Source organism: Microtus oregoni, unplaced genomic scaffold, assembly GCF_018167655.1.
Source record: "Microtus oregoni isolate MIOR12 unplaced genomic scaffold, Mior012 000060F_001, whole genome shotgun sequence".
NCBI lineage: Eukaryota > Metazoa > Chordata > Mammalia > Rodentia > Cricetidae > Microtus > Microtus oregoni.
Window position 1 is genome coordinate 1535759 of NW_024543836.1, and position 27490 is coordinate 1563248.

At 45.1% G+C, this 27490-nt stretch overlaps 1 protein-coding gene across 11 annotated transcripts in view; it reads left to right on the forward strand.

The window, feature by feature from the left end:
- LOC121439069 (oxysterol-binding protein-related protein 6) overlaps nt 1–27490 on the forward strand; it is a 157077-nt gene that overhangs the window by 92696 nt on the left and 36891 nt on the right. For 3 of the 11 annotated variants that reach the window (XM_041639549.1, XM_041639550.1, XM_041639556.1), the window contains exons 4-12: nt 7038–7130; nt 12984–13106; nt 15424–15477; nt 16526–16639; nt 16747–16917; nt 19201–19333; nt 22224–22327; nt 23282–23374; nt 27413–27487. In XM_041639549.1, coding sequence (XP_041495483.1) covers nt 7038–7130; nt 12984–13106; nt 15424–15477; nt 16526–16639; nt 16747–16917; nt 19201–19333; nt 22224–22327; nt 23282–23374; nt 27413–27487 — 960 coding nt within the window. The remainder of the gene's footprint in view (nt 1–7037; nt 7131–12983; nt 13107–15423; nt 15478–16525; nt 16640–16746; nt 16918–19200; nt 19334–22223; nt 22328–23281; nt 23375–27412; nt 27488–27490) is intronic. The other 8 variants (XM_041639551.1, XM_041639554.1, XM_041639559.1 and 5 more) reach the window with 4 other exon arrangements.

Here is a 27490-nt window from a genome sequence, read left to right on the forward strand (position 1 = left end):
TGCAGATGTTACGCCCTGTGCATGTCACCTAGGCCACATTCCAAGCACAGACTTCCTTCCTTCGAATGTTAACTACAAGCTGACTGTAGCACCCGTCACAGCTAGTGCTGGCGAGGTTTTGTGGACGCGCGTGCTTTTCACATTGCTGCCAAGTCTGTGCTTTGATCTTGTGGGGTTTGGGCCTCGCGGTGTCTATAGAAAACCTTTAATCAGGTCCTGTGAAAGGACCAGTAGTTTAGCTTCTGAACAGTATATCCTAAGGACACAACAGAGGCTATATCGGCGAGACAGTGATCCAGATAACACAGTATTCATGTATGGAATTACCAAAGACTGGATGCTACTTTGTAGTTTAGTATACATGTGAATAATTGTACACAAAATGATTATCAAAGCATTTTAAATCAGTGAAAAATTAGAAGCCATCTAGTGTTCAGAATTAAGGAAGCAGCTAATCAGCCTTTCATAGCCATCCAGTGAGATCTTACACAGCTCTTTAAATTTTTTTTTTGAAGAATATTTATTGCTTGGGGAACATTAATTGGAAAAGCAGGTTGTTAAACTGAAATACAGTACAATTCCAATTTTGGTTTTAACAATTACATTTGCATTAAAACATGAAATACGCCAAAGTAGCTAAAGACTCCATTGCTTAACATGGGTGTTTTTCAATTCTGTTTTCCCTTTGTTTGTTTGTTTGTTTTTACAGTAAATTTATAAGGGGTTATTAATCTATCTATCATTAATCTGTCAGCTTTTTGATTATCGTGTTATAAGCCTTAGCACCATAAATTTAAACCTGAAGATAAATGAAGATGAAAGAAACACCCTGTGGGAAATAGGGAAAAATTTTCTAAACGCACTGAGGCATGAGCTGGGCCAGCACCCTCCTCTTGATTACCTGTGTTTTATCTACGGTCATGTAATCACGTCTGATCAGGAACTGAGGCATTATCTGTATTACAACACCTGTGTGTTCTTTCTTCAGCAAATATTTATGGTACACACAGACAATGCCATAGATATACACAGTCTGCCTGTAATGTACATATATAAACCTTAAAAGATTGGAGATTTTCCTTATACAGTCAGCAAAATCGTGGGTGTGACTATGAGACTGGAAACCCGTTTTGAATGCTGGGTAATTGTGACAGGCTGGAGATTGTAGCTTCACCCCGGTGCCCTTTTCAAGCTGCAAGGGACTGTTAGTCCTACTTGTCTTTTGAAACAGGTCTCTTGTAGCTCAGGCTAGCCTCTGAGTTGCTCTATAGCCACGTTGCTATGTGACTAGCATTGCTAAGTGTTTAGAAATCAGGGTATTAAGTAATAAATTGAACGGTATGTTCTGTTTCTACTTAAAGGCAACTCTGGGAATTAAAAGCTATCGTATTCTCACTGCTTTGTCCCTTTATAGCCAACTGTTTCTCAGGTATCAATCAGTGTAGCACTTCAGTGTTTGCAAGCAATATTTCTTTTTCTTTAAGCTTTATTTATTTCTTTGTATTTAGTGTTTTGCCTAAATATGTGTACCGTGTGCATACCTGGTACCTCTCTGGGCCAGAAAAGGGGGCATAGGATCCTCTGAGACTGGAATTACGGATGGTTGTGAACCACCATGTGAATCCTGACTCCCCTGCTAGAACATCTGGTTTTAATTGCTGAGCCACCTCTCTCGCAAAATTTCAGTTCTTGATTGATTTTTTTTCCAACTCAGTCATTTTCCTCTCCTCCCAGTCCGTGCCCTGTACCCTGTCATCCTCTCCTCTCTTCTCGTCAGATAAGGGCTGGCCTCCCTTGAGTGTCAACCAGCCATGGCCTATTTATGCAGTGAGGAGACACCTCCTCTTCTGGGTCCCCAAAGCAGGTAACAGAGTCAGAGACAGCTGCTGCTCCCACCGTGAGGAGCCCTACAAGAAGACCAAGCTACACAACTGTAACCTATGTGCAGAGACACTGTTCTTTCCATGGAGAAGCACCCAGACTGTCAGACTGTGCTAACTTGGCTTTTTCTCCCTGTGGGGTTTCCCACTGTCCCATGGGAGACCTTTCCTGGGCCCTGGACTGTTTCTAAGGTTTTCAGCTTTGAGTTTCACAGTGCATTTATGGGCACTTCACTGTCCACATGCTGCTGCTCTTGCAGGACGGACCGGACAGGTGCCGCTCGCTAAGATTCCTACACTGTCAGCATGACCTTGTGGTTTTAGTGACTCTAATTCAGAGGTTCTCAACCTGTGGGCCTGGGACCCTTTGGAGGGTGAATGAGCCTTTCACAGGGGTCACCTAAGACTTTCGGGAAACACATACATTTCTATTAAGATTCATAACAGTAGTAGAATTACAGTTATGAGGTAGCAATGAAAGTAATTTTAGCTTTGGGGGTTCACCACACCATGAGGAACTGTAGAAAAGGGCTGCAGCTTTAGGAAGGTTGAGAACCACTGCTCTCGTGGCTTATGGTATTGCAGGGAAAAGTATTCCTTGGAGGAAATGATGAAGATGAGGCAGGCAAGGACTTGAGCCTCTTCCACTCCTGGCGCTCAGGTGGCTGCAGGGTCCACCGTCCTGCAGCTGGCAGCTTCCCGTTGTGGCTGTCTGGGGCATTTGCCTACTCCGTTCACACTGACAGCTGGCACGATAAGTTCCCATGCATTGGCTGTGCCACGGTCCTGTTGAGGGTTACTGACCTGGGGGCGCTGGAATTATGGCTTCCCCTCTGCAAAGGGATCCCTGCGCAGTAGCAAACATCCTTCCGTTTCCGTGGGAACGTGTGAGTTTCCTGACTGATGGTGGGATGTTTGCTACCATTGAGCGTCAGCTGTGTACCAGTCTCCGGGCAGTGCTTTGTAGAAATGCCAACTCTAGGTCACCTCTTAACAGATCGAAGACACGCGGCCGAGCCTGGTTAGTGCTTTGTCCTGCACTTGGTAAACAGAACGAGAGCGGTATTCAGGTCTAAAAATGTTACACCTTTTGCTCTGTGCCATACGCTACAGTCCCAGGGCTAAAGCCAGCTGACTCTCAGTTCTCAGAATTAGAAACTGGAAATCACACGACCTCAAGGTTAATTTCAGGGTTGTCCGAGAAATTAACCTTGAAATTGTATGTCATTTCAGAGTTTGTAACCTCTCTCCTTCCGTTTACTCGTGCCAACCTCGGCATCCATGGACGGCTGTGGTGGAGGGAGCCTTGCCGCATGTTTAGTTCCTGGGGGCGGGGCTATTTCTTAGGAGTTTCTGTAATGTCTGTCATCCTGTATTAGCTTTAGCTTCAATGGCAGATACTATTGAAAAGCCTGGGCCCCTGAATCAAATCTCAATTGGCATTCAAACCTCAGTGCTTACTGACGGCACCACTCTGGCTCCCTGTCCTCACTGTTCAGTCAGTCATAAAATAAGTGTGTGAGTGTACAAAAGCTTGAGACGATGTGACAAAATAACCCATGCAAAGATTGTCGGTGGCGATATGGTAAGCACTATAGGAATTCACTGTTGGTTGGTGGCAACACTACCCGAGTAGGTTGCTAATATCACTGAAATACTGTGTTGGGCTTAAATACGTGGCCCTTAGGAGAGAGTCAGGCCTATTTGGATGCTTTCCTTTGAAAAATAATTCATATAATTTGTAAATATAAATTTATCTTAGAGGGGCTGAGGGGATGTTAATCCCAGCACAAGGGCCTGATCCTGGCCACAGCATGCATATAGAAGGCTGGGCAAGTGTCTTGGGCATGCTTGGAATCTCGGACCTTGGGTATAAAAAGAGGTAGGTCCCTGGGGTTGGTTGGCCCTTCAGGCTAGCCTACTTGGTGACATAGGTTACAGTAGAGACCTTATCTCAAAAAGACAAAACAAACAAACAAAAAAACAGGATTGGCATTTTGAGGAATTATACTGAGGATGGATGACCTCTGGCCTCCATAGGCACATACTACATGTGAAGGCAACACACACACGCACACCCCAAAATTAGAAAAGATGATAAGGGGGTGGTTTTTGTCAACTTGACATAAACTAGGTCATCTACCAAGAAAAAAGCTCAACTGAGGAGCTGCCTCCATCAGATTGGCCTGCGGACAAGTCTGTGGGGCCTTTTACTGATTTCTAATTGATGTAAGGGCTCAGCCCACTTTAGGTCTTGCCAGCTCGTGGTCAGGTGGTCTGAGGTGTATTAGAAAGCAAACTGAGCAATCCACGGAGAGCAAGGCAGGAAGCAGTGTTAGTCCAGGGCCTTTGTCTCAGTTCCCGCCTGAGTTCTTGCCCCGGTGTCCCTCAGGGATGGGTTGTGACATGGAAGTGGGAACCAAGTAGATCCTTCCCTCCCCAGGTTGCTTTTAGTCCGTCGTCGTTTCACAGTGAAAGAGAAAGAAACGGGAGGAGAGAGCCGGATGAGCCATTTCTGTGGCCTCGGCATTCGGGAAGCAGTGGTTTGGTCGTCTTTCTTAGTGCCCCGCACGTGGACGGAAAGTGAGCCCATCCAGGAATCCAGAGCCGCAGCCTCAAATGTTCCTAGCAATTGCTTTGTGCCTTTGAAATAAAGACAAGAGGCTCTGCTAAACACGTCCTTAGAGTCATGCTTTTCTCTGGGCCAGTTGTCTGTCCTGAGCTGCTCAGCTGTTATGCAGAGTCTCATTGTCTGTTCATTGACGAGGAGGAAACCAAAGGACAGTCACGTGGGCAGCTTTCCTCTCGCTGCCCAGGGGGTATTGAAACCTGTGAACTCTAGTCTGAAGAGCTGCAGGGAAGGCTATGGTCAAGAGTGGCCCAGGCTCCTTATGCATCAGCTCGCCTCGAGCAGGGAGAACAGGGGATGGGTAAATTCTCCCACCTCTGTATGCTCTGTATGTATACCTAGAGGCTGGGCATGGTGCTTAGGGGTTGAGTCCTTGCCGCATGCTCACAAGGCCTTGGCTCAGTGCCCCCCACTTCCTCTCTCTCTCCTCTCTCTCTGTCACACACACATACACACACACACACACACACACACACACACACACACATATGACCTAGAAATTGAGTTGTAATTTAGGATTTGAGAGGAAGCTGTATTTTTGAAGAGCGCTGTGTTTCTGTAGCCCTCTGCGATGTTTATAGAACATGCTTAAACCCTTCAAGGTCATATATGTTTCGCGGCCATCATGAAAGAAAATGAGAACATTCAGCTTGTGAAGAAGAATGTAGACAATTATAGCACAAATCGTGATCTTAGAGAGAAATGATATGGGTCTAACTTCGTAATTGCAGATTCAAGGACAAACTTGATGCTTCCCAGTTGACCAGAACTTTCAATGCCGTAAATAGGAAATGGGAGTTTAAAATAAATTCATTCAATGTTGTCAGGCATTCTGTTGTATTAGAGTTCCGCTTTTTACAGTTCCAGCAGAAGCCTAGAAGGTTTTAAAGAAGTTATGGATCTTTGTGGGGAGCAGGGTTTCAAGATAGGCTTTCTCTGTGTAGCTTTGAAGCCTGTCCTGGAACTCGTTCTGTGGACCAGGCTGGCCTTGAAACTCACAGAGTTCCGCCTGCCTCTGCTTCCTGAATTATAGAAGTTATGTTTAAGAGCCTTTCCCCCCACCTTTTGTGGTTCTGTGAATCAAACCCTGGCCTTCCTGCACACTAAACGCACAGTACTGTATATTGTACAATATACTTCCTCTCCACTCCGACGGAGCCGTGTGGGGCAGGCCACAGTGAAATGAAATGGTGATTCTCAGTGCAGATAGCCGGCCCTGCCTCCAGGAAGCTCTCAGTGTAACTAGAGTCTGAGATGAGGTATATAGCTCTCAACTTTCATAGCTGCCGATGCTAAAGATAGAACATTTAAGAATTCTCGATTGTAGTAATGAATACATATGAATGCAAGCCAAAAGAGTATGTTTTTTTTCTTTAAATATGATTTTGAAGTCAGTTTGGGGTATCAATCAATTTGGGTTAGTTCTGGGGTGAGCAGAGGTGCTCAGGTTCTGTCAGTGAGCAAATTGCCGGATGGAGGTTTGTGTGAAAAGGTACTGACTTCCCTGTTACATGCTGGGGGCTGAAGAAGAAGATGGCTGGTTTTAGAATTTAGTTACCAATTCTAATACTTGATATCAGTTAGTAGCTTTATCAATTATGCTTTCAGTTTTTAGTAACCCGCGCACACACACACACACACATTTGTGGTAATAAAAAAAACTTATTACTGTGTCTCAGTAAATGTTTTTTTTTATGATTGCCTGTGCCTTGAAAAAAAATCAACAAAATATGAATTAGACTTTCACTCATTTTAATATGCACTGTATTGTATGTATGGTGAATATTCAAGATGAACAGGCTTCTCTTTTTTATAGCATAACTATTTCCAAAGTCAAGGAGAGAAGAGGTTGATGTGTGTTCTCCGTGCCAAGCACACAGGAGGCTCCTTTCCAGATGCCGCTGCCGGGTCACATAGTGTTTCACTCTTCTGGTCCACGAAGCCGAGGCAACATTTTAGCAGTCTGCTGCTATCTATAGGCGCTGAGCTCACGTTTATTGCACTTTATGCCAAATTGATCTCTGTGTGTGCCTTCATTTTGGAAACTGGAGCATCCGGTTTCCCTCGGCTGCCCAAATGTCTTGAGTTAATCCTTCATGCCCTGCCTATGAGTTTATATGCTCTGTAGTTGGCAAAGTCAAGTCTCTCTTCGGGTTTGTGGTTCTAACAGCATTCAGAGGTGACAAAGGGGCTCCCCTGTTGTATAGAAGCTGTTGTCGATCACCTGACATATTTAGTTTTCTTGTGTTCTAAAGGCTTTCCCCCCCAGGATATTCTCCTGTGACTCCTGTAAGGTCAAATCCAGCACGGTGGAAGACATTCAGCGGTGAACCTCAAGAGACCACGTGCACTGCTGTTATCTTCTCCCCAGCTGCTGCTGAGCTTGGCCTTCCAGGCTCTTCATCTCCTGGCAGCTCACTCTTCTGCTGTGCTCCCTATGACTCCCCCTCCCGCCCCCCCCCCCCCCACCATGTTCCCCACGTGAGAGATGGAGCTCTAACCCTAGGTGGCTTTCTGCTCATTTGCAGAGTATCCACGTTCTGGAGAGGACCGCGTCATCAAGCACAGAGCCCTCCATCAGCCGGCAGTTGCTGGAGCCGGAGCCCATCCCCCTCTCCAAGGTCAGTGACTGCACCATTGCTCTCACAGGTAGCCCAGTACCCACCCGCTCTGGAGCCAAATGAACTGTGAATAACGTTGACGCCTGACTCTCTTAAAGTAGCTAACAATAGGGCTCCTTTGCCACTTCTTCCGCTTCCTGTGCAGGGATGTTTTCTGCCTTGGATGAGGGGGAATAGAAAGAACTCTATTTCCCTTGAGTTTCCAGGGTTATATGTGAAGGTCTGAAAGCATATTAAGGGAAGAAATAAAGAAAAGCATGGTTATATCCTCTTGGACAGATAAGCGAATAATTCTATGATTAATTAACGGGGGGGGGATATCGCAGCAACTACCATTATTGCCTACCTACTGCATACTCGGTACTACACGAAGCACTTCAATACATTATCACGTTTGATACAGTTTTTATAAGCAGCTGCTTGACATGTGCATATTCATTACATTCCATGAATCCGGAAACTCAGGCTTAGCCGTTTCTCCTAAGACAAAAACGTTGTTAAGTAGGGGGGTGAAATACAAACTAGATTTGCCCAGTTCTGTAACCCGTACTGTCCATCTCTACCTCCCTGCGAGGGCCAGCGGTGCCTACACCAGTGGCCATCCCACACTGTGTGGTCTCCCTCCAGTGTCTGCCTTCCAGCAGTGACTCTGGGGAGAACAGTACAGATGTAAGCCTCTCTCTGTATCATGGGAGCCAGAGTTCCTTCCTCTTCTGCCCGTCCTCCCTCAGATTTGGGAAGATGGACCTCCCTCCCCGCCGCTCATCCTCGCCCACGTGAGATGTTAACCCGGCCAATGAACGGGTTCCCTAATGGGAAAACTCTGAAAAGAGAGTATATGCAAATGGCAGGTTCCCATAAAACCAGATTTATTGCCTCAACATGGTTACTTATAAATGTGTACAGCTGATCTTGCTGCTTTGCTTCCTGTACAGAGCCTAAACTACTGAGAAAAGACCATGCTATTGCACTGCCCTAGTGTTACGGATATGCACACTTGTATGCCCTAGTGTTACGGATATGCACACTTGTATGCCCTAGTGTTACGAATATGCACACTTGTATGCCCTAGTGTTACGGATATGCACACTTGTATGTTTTATACTTTGAAGATGTTACAAGCTACAAAGTTTATTCTGTCAGAGAGGGGTAGAAGAAAAGAATTATTAAACTATAAAAATAATTCAGAGAGGGCTGGAGAGATGGCTTTGTGCTCTCACGGAAGACCAAGTTTGCTTCTCAGCACCCATATCTGGCAGCTGATAATTGCCTGTAATTCCAGCTCTAGGGGATCAGTTGCCCACTTTGGACTTCTGTGGACACCTGCAGCTAAGTGGCATGCACACACGTGCGTGTAGTTGTACACGCATGCTTGCGCACACACAGTTAAGAATAAAAACATGTTTAAAAAATTAACTTAAAAGTAAGAAGGATAGACTTCCATTTGAACAGTCAGTAGAGACCACGTACTTGGTAAACATAATCATCATCTCTCTCTGCAGTGTCCATCCTCTAGCTAGTGAGAAGGTGAGAAAGAACACACGTGGGCAATGGAGCAGCGGCATCCACTGAACACCTGCTTTGTGCCATACGTTCTCGCAACCAGCCTCCAGATCATTAAAGTTTTATTGATTTCCTCGTCTCCATATAATTCCCGCATAAAGGTCTAATCCACTCCCTACCGCTTGCCAATGCACAGCCGCTGGGGTGTGGGTCTGCTGACCAAAGGCAGGCAGGTCCTGCTAGGGGTACCAAGAGCATTCGCTACCCCCGTGGCTTCTGCGCTTCCCATTTAAATCTTACTATGGAACTAACAGACCTTTTCTGTTTGTTCATGTGTTAGTACATGTGGACGAGTCTGGGGGCTCCTAAGAGCTGCTGTATCCACCTAGGGTACCAGTGCATCTCCCCACTTCAGAGCCTCCTGAGAACACAGGCTTCCTGGGTACTGGTTGGTAGGAGCGCTTTGGACAAGGCATTTCTCTGGCTCAGGATTTAATAATTTAATTTAATAATTCTTTGTTTTCAGCTCTTGAGACATTTTTGCCTCTCCTCACACCACCCGTAGACTATCTTGTACTTTTTATACTTTGAAAGCATTGCAAACTACAAAATTTATCCCATCACACCAAGAGTAGACCTCCAGCCCATGGAAAGGGAAGAATTGTTAGACTATAAAAGAATTATTAAACTATAATGTAGAAGGGGGCTGGGGAGATGGCTCAGCAATTAGGAGTCCTGAGGTTGGTCAGTACTGACACGATCATCTGGGGCTCATGGTTCTATTTTTGTTTTATGTAGACTTAGGAGGAGTGGAGACTCGAGCTGAAAATAAATAATAACTGAAATTTCAGGAAAAATACACTATTTGATTTTTAGAAAACTATTTTAATTTTCTTACGACATACACCTAATTCACTAAGCGAGAAAGAGCAACGTTGGCATTGTGGAAAACAGAATGCTGAAGGTTCTGTCCTGTGTAGAAATGGGTTGTTTCCTTTCCTACATATTTTATTTGTAACCTTATCTTCCATCCGCATTTATAATTGAAATAGGTGGGCTTGTTGCTTGCCCTGCTTTTATCCTTTGCCTCTTTGTCAGCTTGACAGCTTATCTAATTGTTAGTGCTGGATTACGCGTCTTTTCTGTTTCGGGAACATTGAGCTCGCAGAGAAGGCACTGCTAGTTCGGAGTGCAGGGTTTCACTCAGGAAATAGGCTAATTTTTGATCTGTTGTTTTACCTGTTTCCCACTCTCCAGTTTGGCTCTCCCCAAAAGGAGCGGTAATGGTAACGGTAGCTACAAAAAGATGAGTTTGTGTTACACCTGACTTCAATTAGTAAGGGGGAAAATTGTTCTTGCTACTAAATGCTTCCGTTTTATGTCATGTAGAGATTCTCCATCAGATGGAGAGAGAGAGGAGAAGGAGGCAAGGGAGGGGTCAGTACCCTTTTCTATAGGATGTAGAGAGAAATGTCTTTAAATACAGCTCACACAGTACTAAGGACAGAAGTCCAGGGAAGATATTTATGCACATGGGAAGTTCTTAGTTACTTAATTTTTATGGAACGCCACTATTCCAATGGGAACAGGAAGCCAGAAGTCCTTGATGATTTCCGTCAGGACTGACTGCTTTCCTTGGTCTTCACGCTGTTCATAAGTAGGGTTCTATTCTTGAGTTGCAGCCCCAGTATTAAGAAAGAGGACTCGGGAGCCTCCATGTGGCCCCTGGGGTCATGGGACAGTGCCACCTGTGCTTGCTACAGCCAACAACCACGGCATTCTACACAGCCTAAAGCTGTCTCATCAGAAACATTTGTATCTAAGTAACAGTCAATTGCAGTATCTTTTGTTACATTGTTTTGAGACAGGGTCTCTCTATGGGGCCCCAGGTGGCCTTGAACTCACAGAGATCTGCCAGCCTCTGCCTGAGTGCTGGGAATAAAGGAGTGCGCCACCCCATGCACCCCAGATCAACCACAGTTTCTGGCAGAATTAGAATTGTCTTCAAGCAGAACCCACATCTTGAGGTGTTGCGCATCGCGGGAAGAACGCACAATGTCGCCAGCTAGACACCCACAGGTCAGCCATGTGTAGCTCATTCCTCAGAGGCCTCTGTGGATGTGGGGAAACAACAATACCTTTAGGGTCTTTCCTGAGGTGGGGAGAGGCAGCTGTGGGCTTGGGTTTAGGAAGGATGCAGGCTCGGTGCTGGTTTTAGGCTTTTCAGAGAGACGGGACCATCTCTGTGTTTTATCTCCTGACAAAAGTTTGGAGAAAATTCCACCCTGGATGTTGCATATTTTGGTTTGGCATAGCTTAGACTTGGCCCCAAAGCAAGCAGCCTCTAGCATGAGGACGGGGAGAAAGAGATGGTGAACACAGCCCTCTTCACCCATGCCGTGTGCCTTATCTGTGCCCGACAATGGGACCTCCTTTCCTGAGACTGTGAGACTCATAGTTGCAGGTTTGGTCTAGCCTGAAATACAGTGCTCTAACCCATTCTCCTTCTGCCCTTCCGTATGGATCTAAGTAACAGTCTTTTCAGAGTGCAGGGACCCGATCAGCTGAGGGCGGGCCACTACCAAAGGCCACTACTAGCATGGCCACTCCCTGAAGCTGAGGCTGCATGCAGAGTTGAGATGAGATGAGAGGTTTTTTTCTCTGAGTGCAGTTTTGTGAGGGAATTGAGAAACCTTTCTCTGTTAAAAGTACAGATGGTAGTTCTGGGTGCCATGCCAAAACTCTAGAATCGGGCATGGTAAGAATGTTGCTAGGCTGTGCTCACCTAGCCCAGTAGTTCTCAACCTTCTGTCGCTGTGACCCTTTAATACGGTTCTTCATGTTGGGGTGACCACCAACCATAAAGTTATTATCATTGCTACTTTATAACCATAATTTTGCTACGATTGTAAGTCATAATGTAAATATCTGATATACAGGATATCTGATATGTGAACCCCAAAGGGGTTGCGACCCACAGGTTGAGAACCACTAACCTAGAGCATATGGACCCATGGCAATTACTTGGTTGTGGGGTTTTCAGACCTAGGATGTCGTAAGGATTAAGTAGGCTTGCCAAGAGGAGTGGAGTGGCGGCCACCACAGCAAACTGAAGACCAGCACTGTCACCAAGAGTTTATAAGCTAGGAGCAAATTTGGATTTTTCAAGTTGTAAAAAACAATTGTCTGATCTATAAATGCTGATAACACTTTTTTAAAAAAGTACCGTATATTGTAATATTAAGTTGGGAGTGTCACCCCAGCCCTTGGCCTGGGAGTTGCATTGGTCCAGACTCCAACTCTCAGCATGCCAAGCACTGACCCGTCCCCAAAGGAGGGTCAGGACCACTCACACAGGGTATTTAGGTGGCTGCCCAGAGAAGGAATATGTGGTTTCGGGTTTTGCGTGTGCTCTCCCTCTGCCCGCCCCCCCCCCCATGCCCGGCCTAGAGTGTGGCATTCATTAAACATGGGCATTTTTGATTTGGTCTAATCTGGTTTGACTGGAGTTCTTTTTCCCAGCTGAGGGGCTCTGTTAGGAAATATTCCTAACATATATGAACAAAACATGTCTAATGAAGGAAGAAATTGATTTAATCTGTTATCTAGCAGGAAGAGTGAGACTCTAGAACCAAGATGCTTTTTAAAAATTTGTTTATTCTTGGGTCTTATTCTTGCTGTTGGAGAGACTGAGCCCAGGGCCTCTGTGTACACTAAGCACAGGCTTTACCAGCGATCTAGGACCCAGGGTCTTAGCTGTGGAGCTGTACTCTCCCTGGGCTCCCGGGGAAACATGCCTCTTGGGAAGCCTGGACTTCTTGGTATGCGCTGTTGGATGAAGCTTTAGTACACACTTTGATGCACAGGGCTGCAGTAGGGAGAAAGAGGACCACAGCACTGCATAGGTGTACCAGCAGGTTGTTCCACACTGGACCCCAGCAACCTCTCCATTCCCGCACAGAAAGCCTGGTCTGCACACTGAATGAACATTTATCATCAGATGTCTAACTTTAAAACCCCTCTGGGGCCCAGGATCATCAGGGGGGGGAATGCATTTTAAATGCTCTGAGTTAGGAAATCAAAATTCCTTTCCGCTTCCAAGCAAACAGTGTTCCCAGTGCCCCTCTCCTGGAGTCTGCCTGCCTCCAGGTCTACCTGGGAAACTCATGGGAGCTTCATTTGAAAGTGTGTGACTTGTTTTGATGCTGCAATTAGCACCAGAATGTCACTCATCCTGTTGCTGAGTCGAGGGCGGCATCAAAGGCGACTTTCTGCCTAGGACTCTCCTTAAATGTGTCTCATTAAGCACGAAACACGAAACACGAGTGATTTGTTTTCCTTTTCCCTCAGGAAGCTGACAGCTGGGAAATTATAGAAGGACTGAAAATAGGCCAAACCAATGTCCAGAAACCAGACAGGCACGAGGGGTTTATGCTGAAGAAAAGAAAATGGCCTTTAAAGGGCTGGCATAAGGTAACTAACTCCCGATGAGAGCATCATCATAGAGCTCTGACTGAAGCTGAGAGCATCATCATAGAGCTCTGAGTCCTTACTAGGTGGGAAGCAAAGGTCACTGGAGCTTTTGAGTTTGAAACAGTGTCTCGAAAACAAACAAAAACCAGCAAACAAAAGCCCAGTAAGGAGAGAAGGGGACGCGGGAAGAATCAAGGGAGGGACAGGAGAGGAGGAGAAAAGAACAAATTCTGTGTCACTGAGGAAGAGGCTCTCTTCCCTTCCTCCATAGAATCCCTTCCCCTCCGGGACTCTCCCGGCAAAAGCAGCTTCATACACTCGCCAGCTCTGCTGCAGAACTTCATCTCAGAGTAGATGGGCTTGCTAACCAAACGCTTGAGTAATGGCCACCTCCTGGCTCCAAGCACAGAGGTTATGGATTGCAACTTCCTTAAAGAAACAGGCAGAGGAACGCCGCCCCAACCTGTCTCCAGAGTAGGATGGAAGCCAGCCAAAGGGGCTTTCATCGAATACAGCTTTCCCTTGTCAGAAACTCTCCCTCCAGCCCATAATGTTACCCCAACACCAAGGACTTCCCTCCTCCCTTCTCCAGTCTTCTAACTTGAATTTTGGCCAGCCAGTGATTCCTTGTAGACCTGCCGCTGCCTGTCTGTCTCCTCACCAGTAACCTTACTTGGTGCTTTCCTGTGACTTTTCTTAAGTTATTCCTGGCTAAACTTCTTTAACAGAAACTTAAAATTAGTAAAAAACAGGCCAAAACCCCATTTTAAATAGATGAATTGCTAGGTTCCATTTGGCATTCTGACTGGAATGGCTGCGGACTGCCATCTTTCTGGATTCTTTCTGGACTGTGTGTCTGGATATTTGCATAAAGACGAGAGAGCACCCACCCCACAGTGCTTTTCCTCCTCTCCCTAATACCGCTAAGCATTGATTAGGCGCCAGCCCCTCTGAATGCCCCAGTTATAGGCAACTGAACTGCTTGTTTAATGTGGCCCTTTTTTATTCTGGCAGGCACCTGTTTTCAAGAATCCCAAACACAGGGATGGCAGTGGCCCTTTGTGAGTTCTAGGCAGGGTGACTTTGGGGACCTGATGTTCCGCTGTCTCAGCAGCTATGAGTTCATACGTCCCATGGAAATGTTCCAGCAGAATAAATTCCAGCCACAGAGGGGTTTCCTACATGTGCAGAGCTGGAAGAGGGCCCACAGACAGGGTGGCTGGCTCCCGAGAGCTGTTCGACTTTTACTGAACGGCCCACAGAAAAAAAAACCAGCAAACAGTTCTTCAGTGTTTGCACTTTAAAAATGGCAAATTCACTCAGTCTGTAGTCAGCAGACCTCAGGGCAGACAGTTGCCCACAGAGCACCCCAGCACACACCCCCACCAGAGTACCTCAACACATCCTCTTATTTTTGTTTTTTGTTTGTTTGTTTGTTTTGTTTTGTTTTGTTTTCTCTGTAGCTTTGGAGCCTGTCCTGGAACTAGCTCTTGTAGACCAGGCTGACCTTGAACTCACAGAGATCCGCCTACCTCTGCTTCCTGGGGTTAAAGGTGTGCGCCACCACCGACCAGCTTCCTTTTTATCTTAATATATTTAATATATGTCTGTTTCCTCGGATCCTCTTAGTATTGCTCATGTATATTCCCTGGGGCTGTTGGCTGGAACATGAGCAGTTGACCAATAGCCGCAGCCCCAAGGAAAACGTGATCCTCCTGCCCTTGTAACCATCAGCTACCAGCTAGAGGTGGAGCCCCCTTTTTATTCTTAAGGTATCTTGGAAATAATATTTAATCTCTTTTACTAATATAGAAGCAGATTGCCAAGGAGAAAATACATGCAAATTGCCAAGGTCACTTAAGCAATTTATTAGTAGTGGATATGGTGTAATGGCTCTTGTAAGAGCCATGAGAATTTTTAGAAAGTTTCCATAGTATCCAGGGGGAAATCCAGAATTTAGCTCCTTCCCTGCAGAATAGTATAGAAATCTTTACAGAATTGCCATAATCTCTCCAGGTTATTTTTTTTCCTTATTCTTATAATGTTCTAAGCAGTTCATTTATGAAGTCTCAGCTGCAGGTCCCTAGACCTCCCCCGGTGAATACAGACCATGGAGAGGAGACCCCATCCCTAGCGAGAAGTCATTTGACTAGAACGCAGACCCACTGACCTCTGACTGTGGCCAGATGCACTGAGTCTGTGTATCAGAGTCATCAAACACGTTAGCAGCTGAACGCCAAGCCCCTGGGACCTGGGCTTGTGAATATTTGTGTAATTCCGAGTGCAAACAGTAACTAGGGCTGTTTGGTTCTTGCAGCGCTTTTTTGTCCTGGACAATGGACTGTTGAAGTACTCAAAGGCTCCACTCGACGTAAGTAGCTCCAAGGACACGATTTGCAGGTCCAGTTAGAATTCCCGCTTGAAGTGAGTAAACACTTGTGACTGGGCAAGCTCTGTGCCATAGTCACCAGCTTCCTGCGTGTCTGTGCCTGTAACAAGCTGCCAACTCTGCGGGTTCTAGAGCAGGTGTGCTTTATGCTTATACTCAAGATGGCACAAAACCCTCAAACTAGCGCATGGGTATTTAACTGTTTTTAAACAGAAGTTTAAGCCTAAAAGTGACACACTAATAATATCACCCTTTCTCTCCTAGAGAGAATATTCAGAAACTATTTTTTTCTTTACTCTTTGAAATGAATTCCATGTTCTTTGCTTTTTGAAATTTAAAGCCCTCCTTGTTCTTGTCAAAGTTCTTTTTAAAAAAATCTTTTGTACTTAACCTGTGTTCATTCACCTTCTTGTCTTGAGAACTCCAACTCATTAAGATTACTCCAGACTGCTTCTGCTTAATAGCTGAGAAGTACTTTGCACTAGACTCTCCAAGTTTCTTCCTTCCCTCCTATCGTGTGGTGTAGGGCAATAAACTAAGGGCTTAGAATTAGTTTTGTCTGCCCCTCTGCCATGGAACCGGCTATGTCCTTGGTCAGCTGGGGACAGTCAGAAGAGGGGGCCAGCTGCTCCCTGATCTCTGATCTCAGCTGCCCAACTCTATGCAAGCAGCTGCCATCCGGCTGATTCATGGGTGTTCTGGGTCACGGTTCAAAAGTGATTATTTTGGGACTCATTGGTGTTGCCCTTTAGAGGAGCTAGAAGCTAAGCGATCTGGAATCACGGAGAGCTGACATCACTAGTTGTGCCCAAAATAGAGGAAGAGGAGTAGCACTGCATGCTGAAATCGGTGTGATCACGACAGCCTAACTGCCCTCAGACCTTGGCCACTTTCTCATCATTAAAAAGAATGTAGTCACCCCCATAAGTGAGTTAAGATTTTCCTTGGGCTCCCCTCAGTTCAGTTCAGAACACACCAGCCCAGATATCCTTCCAGCGTTATTCATAATTCACTAGTCTTTTGATTTCAGATCCAAAAGGGGAAGGTCCATGGGAGCATTGATGTTGGACTGTCTGTCATGTCAATTAAAAAGAAAGCTCGGAGAATAGACCTTGACACGGAGGAGCACATCTATCATTTGAAGGTGAAATTGTCTTCGGCCTTCGGCCTTAGCGGGGGATGCGATTTGCCCTCGCCCGTGGCAGCCAGGAGACGGTTTCCACAGCTGTCCTTCCTTGCTTCCTGTTCCAGGTGAAATCCCAGGACTGGTTTGATGCTTGGGTCTCCAAACTGCGTCATCACCGCCTGTACCGTCAGAACGAGATTGTGCGATCGCCAAGAGATGCCAGTTTCCACATCTTCCCCGCAGCTTCGACAGCCGAGTCCTCCCCGGCTGCTAACGTTTCTGTTGTGGATGGAAAGGTATGACGTCGTGCTGTGAGAAGTCAGCCTGGAAACCGCTTAGAAATACACACACACACACACACACACGTCGCCGTGTGTCCTTGAAAACACCAGAAAGAGAATATGATTTTCTAAGCCTGACACCCAGGAGACAAGTGACATTGGCTCTGAGTTAATCACAAGATGAGCCAGACCCGTGAATCACCAAGCGTTTCCAGTTATTTTTCCTTTATCATAAGTGGACCACACACCTCATGTGTGTGTGGCTTTTTTAGGAATCTTGGGAGGTAGAGCAAACATTTGTTTAGACAACAGCTGGGAATTCTTGGGTAGTAATAAAGAGACCCGGAAGTTCTGATGGCGAAGCTCAGTGCTTTGAGTTACAATGTATACATGACCCAGAGAGAGGCGGCTCGGTACCCCCTCCCCCCGGCTCCCGGAGTTAATGCAGGTCAGCTGGAGAGGTCCTGTGGTATCGGTGGCGTTTCAGTGAGCAAGTGTGTTACGCATATGACAGTCCTTCCTCTCTAATCTGTCACAGAGGCTGTGTTTGCATGCGTACAAGTGACATCGCTATCCCGGGATGTGGCCACACAGCTGTTTCCAAAGGCAGTGCCTCCTGTCATTAAACACAGACAAGAGAGTCTGTGGTTCCTTGGGTTGTGTTAAGATTCACAGCCTGTGTTGCCGAAATGCTGGAGGTATTTCTTGTCTGAAAGTCAAGGTTACAGCAACAGGCTGGGAAGCAACTGTTTCTGTGTTTGATTCGGTCCTTGGGTTGCATTGCACGGGGGTGTTGTGGCTTTATGCTTGGTACCCCAAACTGAGGTCAGAGAAGCTGATTGGGTTCAAAAACGTTTCAGTGGATTGTCTGCCTTTTCTCTTTGCTTCCACATGAGTCTCCATAATACCTAGATTATATAGTTTCCTTCCTACATAGCATTGGAGAACTTCATTGAGAAACACCAGACCTAACCTATCAAACTTAGTGGCATCTACCATGTTTGGCTTTTGTTATTTGATGGAAAATACTAGTGTATAAGTTAAACCCACTAATCATTATATTTCACAAGGCAACCCGATCTATGACTTCCCTGTGGTCACACTCCTGATAAAGACTGTCGGATGGCCTTTCTCCTAGGAATGAGGTTGGCTGAAACACTAACCAGTTTTGGGAATACGGAGAACAAGTCACGAGCCAGGGGGATTGGGGTTTGGGGTCTCAGAGGTCTCCAAGATAGTCCCTGTGTTTCTCTGGGCTGCCTGCGTTTTCATCACAGGATGGGATGAATCTGGGTTAGTCCCAACTTAATGAGAACTGTATCCCAAACAGGTCTTTAAAAAGAAAACATTAATTTTTAATTCTTAGGTTTTTCCAGTTTCGGCTGGTATCTTTGGCACAAAGCATTGATAAAAGATGCATTCTTTCTGTCTCTTGTCTTATTTATTAAATTACTTGGGTGATATCTGAGATTGGGGGACTGAAACCAAATCCCTCCCCTCGCTGTTCGCTCTGGAATAAGAACACTCTCCAGCTCTGCTTCCCACAAAAGGCCTGTTTCTCCCGTTGCAAGTGGCATGGCTTCGAGCTCAGATTCCCTGGGTGATTTCCATTACATTTATCAAAATGCAGTAAAGAGCCTTTTGTCCCTTTCCCTGCTTTCCACATATCGAATTATGAGACTCCTGCGTGTTAATTGGTTTGTGACCCTGTGTAGGTAATAAATAAGACTGGGTTTGCTGACTGTGTGCATTATTTATTTCTTATCATTCAGAAGAGGCCGAATCAGTTGCCAGTGAGTATCTGAGTCAAATGCAGCTTTAAAGCCATATCCTTCCTTGTGAAACAAATCTCTGTTTATGTGGCTGTTTGCTGTACACCTTAGTATCTGCATTTTTTGTTCAGCTGTAGTTCACATAAAAATCCTTTTCATGAGAAAGCTATCAGCTCTAGACAACTTGGCAAGAAGGCCTTTCATATAGTCTTCTGAATGTTTTCAGAGCATCCTTAGGCTGCTTTCTGGTGGGTAGTGAGCTTAGGAATCACACATTAGGGTACAGGGAGGATCTGGGAAGGAGAGACCTCTAGCCATGAGTCCCGGAGACTGTAATGAGGACCCTACAGTATGTATCAGATACAGCTTTCTGAGTAAGTTCTAGCCACCTCGTGAGGATGGGTCACAATTTCTTTGAACACTGTTTTCTTCATCGGATGAGGGAGCTAGCAGATGGAGTGTTGTTCGCGTGCATGAACTCAGCCTTCACGTGTGTAAACTGTGCCCTTCATCTCTTTGCGTGTAGATGCAGCCCAACAGTTTTCCATGGCAGTCCCCTCTACCATGCAGTAACAGCCTCCCTGCGACCTGCACAACGGGGCAGAGTAAAGTGGCGGCCTGGCTGCAGGACTCCGAAGAGATGGATAGGTGTGCGGAAGGTTAGTTCCTGCCTTGGGGGGCTCTCAGAGTGAGCCCCCAAGCCCAAAGCTGGTGGAAATCAAAACAACGCAGCCTCCAGCCTCACCTCCCCGAGTGACCTGGCCTTTCCTTTTTCTTAGTCTTATATCTTCTAGATCTTTCTCCTCACAAGTGGGTCTGAGTTTCTCTCCTGCCTTGGCTTCCACGCTCTTCCACTTTTTCCATCTCTTTACCAGCTCCTTCTTGACCTTGCCTTGACCTGTCCCTCGCGGCCTGAAGAGCTCCCCCATTAGTCCTGGACTCCACGCTGCCTCCTCCCTAGGTCCCTTCCATACCCCCTTCTCTGCTGTCGTACTGCCCACGGAACAGTTCTGTTCCCTGTCAGCACAGATGGAAACCATAGGGTCCAGGGTTGCATGTCTGGACTTACCTGGAAGTGGGGTTACATGGACAGGCCTTGGGGTCTTCTGACCTGTCCACTCTATCCTGGGCTGTTCAACAACTTTCTCTTTCCTCAGCGGAACCCATTGCCCCATGCTTTATCCACAGACCATTTCCATTCCGAAACAGTTTCATTCGACCCACAAAACTGACAAAAAAAATAGAAGGGCAATGCAGAGAGAGTTTAGTAAGATTCAACTGACTTAATTTAACTTAATATTAATTTTGTTTATTTATGAAATTATAATAAGAACAGGTGTTATGTAACTTTTTGACTTTTTTCACTTACAAAGGAAAACATGGACAATCTGCCAATCCTCCTGGTGGCCTCACCATTTTTTAAAAAACTCTACCAGCGTAATAGCTCCAAATGTGCATTTTTTCAACTCTCTGAGACACCAAACTCCCAAACTTAGTCCGCATGTTAAATTATGATTTAAAAGAAGTTTTAGATTCATGATCATGTCCATATGACATCTCATTAAAGTATTTCCTGGGACGTATTCACCACTCACAACTTCCAGTTGTGGGAGGAGGCGGAGCAGTTTCAGCAAGCCCTGTAGATTCCTGCAGTGTTTAGAGACTGCCCAGCTTCCCCTGTGCTGAGGATCGTCTTCAAGATGCTCCCCCATCTCAGCCCGGCCCCTGTAGCTGCAAAAGAGGACCCAGGATTCAAACTCAGACCTTCTCACTGCAAAGCACGCCTCTGAAAGGAATGTACCCTACCCGCCTCATGGGTTTCCCCCAGGGGCTGTGTCGACACCTGGGCCCCACACGTCAGTGATTGTTGCACCCAGCTCCCCCCTCTTCCCCCCCCCCCCCCCCGTTCACACAGCCAGTTCAAAGTCTTGTCCTTATCCTTACCAGCCTTTTGCTGACATCCATCCCTATCTTCGTGACCCCAACCGGCCATTCTTCTTGTCCCTGGTAGTCACACAGCCTCCTGACTGCCTTACCTTACCTAGTCTCCTGCTCAGTTAGTCATCCTTCTCAAAGGCTCATGGGAAATCATCACCTGTGAGCCTGTTTGCAGGCACTATGCCAATACTTAGCAGCTAATATTCTGTTGCATCCAGCCATGAGGCATAGGTACTGTTCGCTTTCTGAACTCTGCGGATGAGGAAAATGCAATTTGTAATGGTCCAGACATTTGCCCGAGATTCTAGAGCTGCCTCCGTGGGGAGGCTGGGATGGCAGCCAGCACACAGTTCACTAATCCCAAGGTCGGTGCTTTGTTCGCCACACAGTGCCCACTCAAGCCTGGTAGACCTTAAAATAACTGTGCAGACTCCCTCCTGGGGCTCTTCACTGTCTCTAGGGTGTTACTTCAAAATCCTGTCTCAGCATTTAGTAGCCAGTGCATTCAGCATTCTGGCCCTACCTACCCCTGCAACCTGGCCGCCTTCTGTAGACTCAAGCAACTGGGTTTTTTTTGTTTGTTTGTTTGTTTGTTTTGTTATGTTTTGTTTTGTTTTGCTTTTAACATGGATGTATTTACATATGTCCTGCTGTGTGCCTTTGGATGGTTGTTCTTCCCAACCTCTTTGCCCTCCTCCACCTTTCGTTTTGGCTAAAACTTTTCTGCCAATCATCTAAACCTTGTGGGGACAGGGTGGAGTCTCGTTTGTAAGCTGCTCTCAAACCATGAAACCATGAACACTCCCCCCTCCCCTAATCTCTTGCTGTACTTAAAAAAAAAATCTATACCGACCATTTGCCGTGGAGCAAGCTGACTCCTGAGATGGGTTTCAGTTCAAAAAGGGAACATTTCCTATTTATTTCATTGTTTGAATTTGAAGACATAGCGTTTTATGGAACCCATTGTGTGTCCAATTTATAATCCTAACAGTAAAGGGGATTGACTCTTCTGGACTTATATGAATCCAGGCCACCAATATATGGGGAAATTACTTGGCTCTTGGAACATATTTTTTTCTGTAGTGATGAAATTCAAATTAGTAAGAATCTACAATAGATTTTTAAAGGAATCTTTTCTTGCCACATTATTAGTGAGCTGAAGAACAGATGTGTTTAACTGATTTTTACTCTGTTCTGTTTTTACTGAATTTGACTTTGGCCCCACCCAAATTCCACACAGCCACCTTGCAAACCATTTTAGAGGAACAAGTAGACAGCCCCTAGGAATAAAACCACAAGACGGCTGAAGTCTCTGGAGTGTCCATGAGACAGACTGTGGAGACAGGAAAGCAGTCACACACAGCTTGACAGGGTAAAACCATCGACTTTCACAGCCGCAGGTGGTAAGAATGGGTTTGGAACTCTCTCACCGCCTGTGGCTCCCATGGTCTGACCCCGAGCAAGGTACCCTTTGGGTTACGTGCATCACCATTATAGAAATACAGATCTGCCCACCCGTCGACCGCATCGTACCTACCACAGTGTGGACTGAGCCCCTTTCATATTGTCTCCGCCATTTCTACGCAGTTCTGACGTTTTTGTCTTCCCTAGATCTTGCACACTGTCAGTCAAACCTTGTGGAACTTAGCAAGCTCCTGCAAAACCTGGAGATACTTCAGAGGACCCAGTCAGCCCCGAACTTCACTGACATGCAGGTAAACGTGACTACCCAGTAACAAGGTCTAAGATCCCAACGTAAGCCCTTCCTGGACTGTCCTGTGACTTTGCGAGGTGGGCACTCAAAAGGGAAGAGCCACACTCAGACGAACATTGCAATGTTTATAATAACATCAATCTATGGTTTATAGTCTGCAGTCATTTTCTTTCTTCAGTTAATGTGTATCTGTGTTTATCTACATGCCTATCTGTGCGCCGTATGTGTGCAGTGGCTGTGGAGTCCTGAACATCCCCTAGGACCGGAGTAATAATAGATGGTTGTGAGCTGCTGTGCGGGTGCTGGGAATCAAACCTGTGTCCTCTATAAAAGAACAACTGCCGAGCCATGGCTCCAGCCCCTCTGGAGTTCTTCATGATACTCTTGAAGTTTGGTGTCTTTGTATTAAGTAGGAAGAGTTTTATCAATTTCGTTTGTTTTTTGAAGACAAGGTTTCTCTGTAGTTTTGGAACCTGTCCTGGAACTAGCTCTTGTAGACCAGGCTGGCCTCAAACTCACAGAGATCCACCTGCCTCTGCCTCCCAAGTGCTGGGATTAAAGGAGTGCACCACCGCCTGGCTGAATTTTATCAGTGTTTTATCCGTAAATGTATTATAGACTACTGTGGACATACATATTTGTATCACTCCCCCATGTACAATGATGGCTTTAAAGTTTAAGTTCTAGAACTTTTGGAAGTATGAGCATCTTTTAGTGTAGAAAAGATGCTCACAATCTCCAATCTGGTTTTCATTTTCGTTCACTAGAAATATAACTTTCACAGGTCAGTTGTAGAGAGGTCTTTGGCTCTAGTATTAATGTCTTTCTTCTTTGGCTGGCTTGCTTTAGGGTTCTAATGATTCCTTACTAACTTTCTGGGCTCTATGTGTGTGCATTATCATGTGTGTGTGAACTTAATAACCCTCTGTTGCTTTTAACTATTTGTGTAACGTAGGCTAACTGTGTAGATATTTCAAAGAAAGACAAGCGGGTCACCAGACGCTGGAGAACAAAAAGTGTCAGCAAAGATACAAAAATCCAACTGCAGGTACAGCCTTTTGTTTTTCCTTTCCCTTTCTGCTTTCATTCACTGTTAAAGCGCTACATCTGTATCCATTCCAGATGAGCCCCTGGGCATGAGGTTGAAGGAATAGCTTACTCACTTTAAAGCTTGTGCTCTGCGGAGTTGGTGTCATCTAAACATGGAATTATTCGTTTTAGATAGTTGGACCTAAGTCCAAAAACCTTGAAAAGTAAAGATGATCCAATTTGGCCACATGATTGGATTTCCATCCTCAGTCACAGCCTTTGAAGCATTAAAACCCAGACAGAAAGCCACTTGAAAATCAAAACTGGAAAGCCAGCGGACTGTAGTGTGGCCTCATTTATGTAGTCAGCGTCAGAGGGCTCTTTCATGGGTGAACCCTGTCCAAAGTTTATATAGGGGTGCTTTAGGTTAAAAATCAGAACAATAGGAGTCAGCGTGGCTGCTATGATTCTCTGGCCTCATAATTTATGTATTTCTGTTCAACTTTCTGGACTCTATTTGCTCTCTGCTCAGGTTATTGAAATAATTTACTGATTACTGAATTCTGTCTCAACTCTGAAATTCTGTAATTACAAAGGTAGATCATATCTGGCCTACAATGATCACTCTAAAATTGGAACTAAAATCTCCATCGCTCATGATAAATTTACTTGAAGTAAAAATTTTAATTGCAATAAATAGTTGTAAATTTTCAGATTTGATCCTCTTTGCATTTCAGTGATACAGAATATGGTCAATGCCCCAAACCCCTTATGTCATAAATGATACTACTTTCAAATCTTGACAAAAATCTCTACTATTCTTACCTTAGCTGTGTAAGATGATTGCTTACCTGCACAGTTAAAATTAGACTTCAGATTTTTTAAAAAAATTTTATCAGTGAATTTAGATCCTAACACAAAGGTGAAAGTAACTCCTGTTCATTGTTCTTCCATTTCTTCTGAATAATTAACAAACGTAATTCTCCTCTAATGCAGGCTGATTTAACAACATTCTTTGTATTGTCACTCTGAGTGTGTCAATAACAAACTGCTGGCGTGCTTTCTAATTTGATGTAATTCATAATAAATTTTCACAAGCACTACGCAATAACATTTCTATTTCAAATATCTGCAGCCCATGAATGGAATTCTGCGTGTTCCTTGGAAGAACATACTTTATGTGTTTTCCATTCTCTTCATAAAATTCGTGCTAAAGGGGAAATGGGCCAAATGATCTCACAGGGAACTTGCAACATTGTCGTTTGTTTTGAGTTTATAAGTTGTGTTTGTTTTCAGCCTTTATGTTCTCATGTCTAAGAGAATAGAGTCATTTTTGCAACCGGAAGAACCCTTTCTTTAAATAAAAGAATTGAAGAATGCTAAAACCCAAAGTGCATGCCCGCTTGGGATAGATGCTATTCTAATCAGGTTTCATGGCGCACACCACTGAGCAGATTCCCTTCCCGGCCATTGTCTTGAGTGGACCAGCTCTCAGCAAGTCTGAGCACAATGCCCCTGGCTGTCTGTGGGGTCAGGATTCCCACCACAAGCCCAGGATTCCCCCTGGAGGAAACAGACTATAGTTCTGGTTAATAAATGTGCCGAGAACTCATCAGGATTGTTTGAGTGGAAGAAATCAGTGCAAAAGCAGGCAGATCTTTGAGAGACTTGGAATTTTTCACTGATGCTGTCTTGCTTTGCCTGACCAAGGAGTGCCCCAGATAACCTTATGATTCTGATTTAGAAGAGGCATCTGAGATCACCTCATCCCCACACTCCCTTTGCCTGCCCAAGAGGAACGGATGTAGTTTTCAGTAGAAACATAGACTTTGGATGACAGGAAGCTATTAATCACCCTAGAGACCATTTCCTTCCAATTGGACTTAAAGTGTGTATCATTTGACTGAAGTACCTCAGAGTTTGGTATCACCCCCACCACACACACACACACACACACACACAACGATTTCTGCTTGCCTAAGGCAGCAGGTCTCCCAAGAGCTGGCAGGAGTCTCTGTGTAAGCAGAAGAGGACCGGAGCCCCTTCAACATGCACACCCGTTGGGGCTGAATCTGTTCACCCAGCAATGTCTGTCACAGGCAAAAACAGCTTTACTCCACTGTCTTTTGCCTACAGAAAGACATAACATTTACTTAAGATGCCGGCTCCCTTTTTCTTCTCGCCCTTGCTGGTTTCCCCTTCCTATTCCCAAAGCTTTTTGATTTTGAGAATTCCATCAGATGATGCCAAGTATTTGTGTGATAATCATCTCACTTTCCGGGATGACCATTATTGCAGCCAAGAAGAGATCCTTGGGCCATGATAGCTCCCTTTCTGTTGTTTGTAACTTAGGTCGTGAGCCGATTGTGAAGGAAGCTGGGCTGTGTGGCGGTGGTAGTTGGGTGGTGATCATTATTCGTGTTGATACTGTGTCATCGAACTTCACATCCATCATTCTAATCATTGTCATCTTGAAAGAATTCTAAGATAGGTTATTTTTGTTGTTGTTGTTGACTGCAGAAAGTAGAAAATGAAGCATGTCACCCTGGACATTGGATAGTAGCTTATTCTCGGTAGGATAGATGGCTCACCTTTCTTGAAGATAAAAGTTAAATGTTAGACCTGTTTGGTCATATCTGAGCTAGATACCATTGAATTGTTGCTTTCAGAAATCTGCTGTGTAACTCACAAAGTAAGCATTTGTCTCGAAGTTTCTGTGGGGAGCATCTTTTAAGAAAATAGGCATCCAGGACTCCCAAAACTTCTGATTTTCTGGTTCTCATAAAAAATATCAATAACAGTATTTAGTCAGAAGTGCTATAGAAGAGAAGTTCTGTGGCCCTGTGTTATTAATAGAGTAAGTTAGATAATCGGTTCTAGATACTGGAGGAATTAGGTAGAGTAGGAAGAGGTACATAGTGGTCAATCAAGTTACCCATCATTCATGTGAATCTGACTTAGTCTCGCATTCCAAAATTATACTGACATGCGAAGATGAGTCCTTCCTTTTATTACATTAAGTATAGAGATTTTGTAGAAAATAGATTATGTGTATATGACACATATAAATATGCAAAAGATTTGTGAAGTAAAATATGAAAGTCATTTGGAATATTGAGAGAATTGGAGATGTGAGAATTCAAACTGTCATTCCAAACAGATGAAAGTAGTCCTGGAGTTTTTGTTGCTGTTATGTAAGTTGTTGAGCTAGTCTGAGAAACTTCACTTTGGCTAACTGGAAGTAGAAGTGTTTATTGTCCCCAGTCTTGAAGAGCCAGGGTTTGCAGCGCTGAGACAACATGAGAAGGGGATGCCATTGCCTCTTGACTTCATCAGGCCTGTGCATAGCTGCACGCTACCAAATGAAACCTGTGCTTGCTGTTTTTCATAACTGGTGGTTTTAGGCATTGGCCCCACACACTGAGGCACTTAAAGGCTCCCTAGCTGCCCCAAACCCCAATCCAGTATGCCTGGCTTCCACCTTGGGAAACTCTTCAAGCTGAAGATCCCAGCACTCATGCTAATACGGAGTCCCTGCCAGCAGTCTTTTCGGTAGGAGGTTGAGTAAGGGGTTGAAGAATCCTGTTTCTCTTCCCTTATTCTTTTCCTTGAATGCATTCTTTTTGCCATTACATTTTATATAATTACTTTCCCCTGAGTTTGCCTGTTTTCTTCACTACCGTTTGGATGCCTGTTGACTTCATACAGTGTGTCATCCCATGTTTCAAAAGCGGTGTGCACGTTCATTTTGCCTTAGAATCACAGGCTCCTCATTAATGTGCTCATTCATAGTGCTCCATCTTTTGGGGGGCAGGGATGATACTCAGGAGGTGGATTCACAATGTTTGAGGGGTCAGCAGTGAGAATAAAGAACATTCCTTGTGGCATGAATGTCCCTTTGACCTGTTCCAATGCTTTTTTTTTTTAAAGAAAAGTCAATTACAGTTAAAACTTCCCTTTTTCTTTGTCTGACTATCTTTCATCCCCCCCATAAATCCCACCCTCTTCGTCCCCACCCCATGTTTTTACCCCCTTTTCTTCTCCCATTCACTGTCAGGAAGGGCCACCTGCGAAGGGCCAGTTCAACACAATTCGGCGCCGGCAGAGGCTAGCGGCAGCAGTGGCTACCACAGTG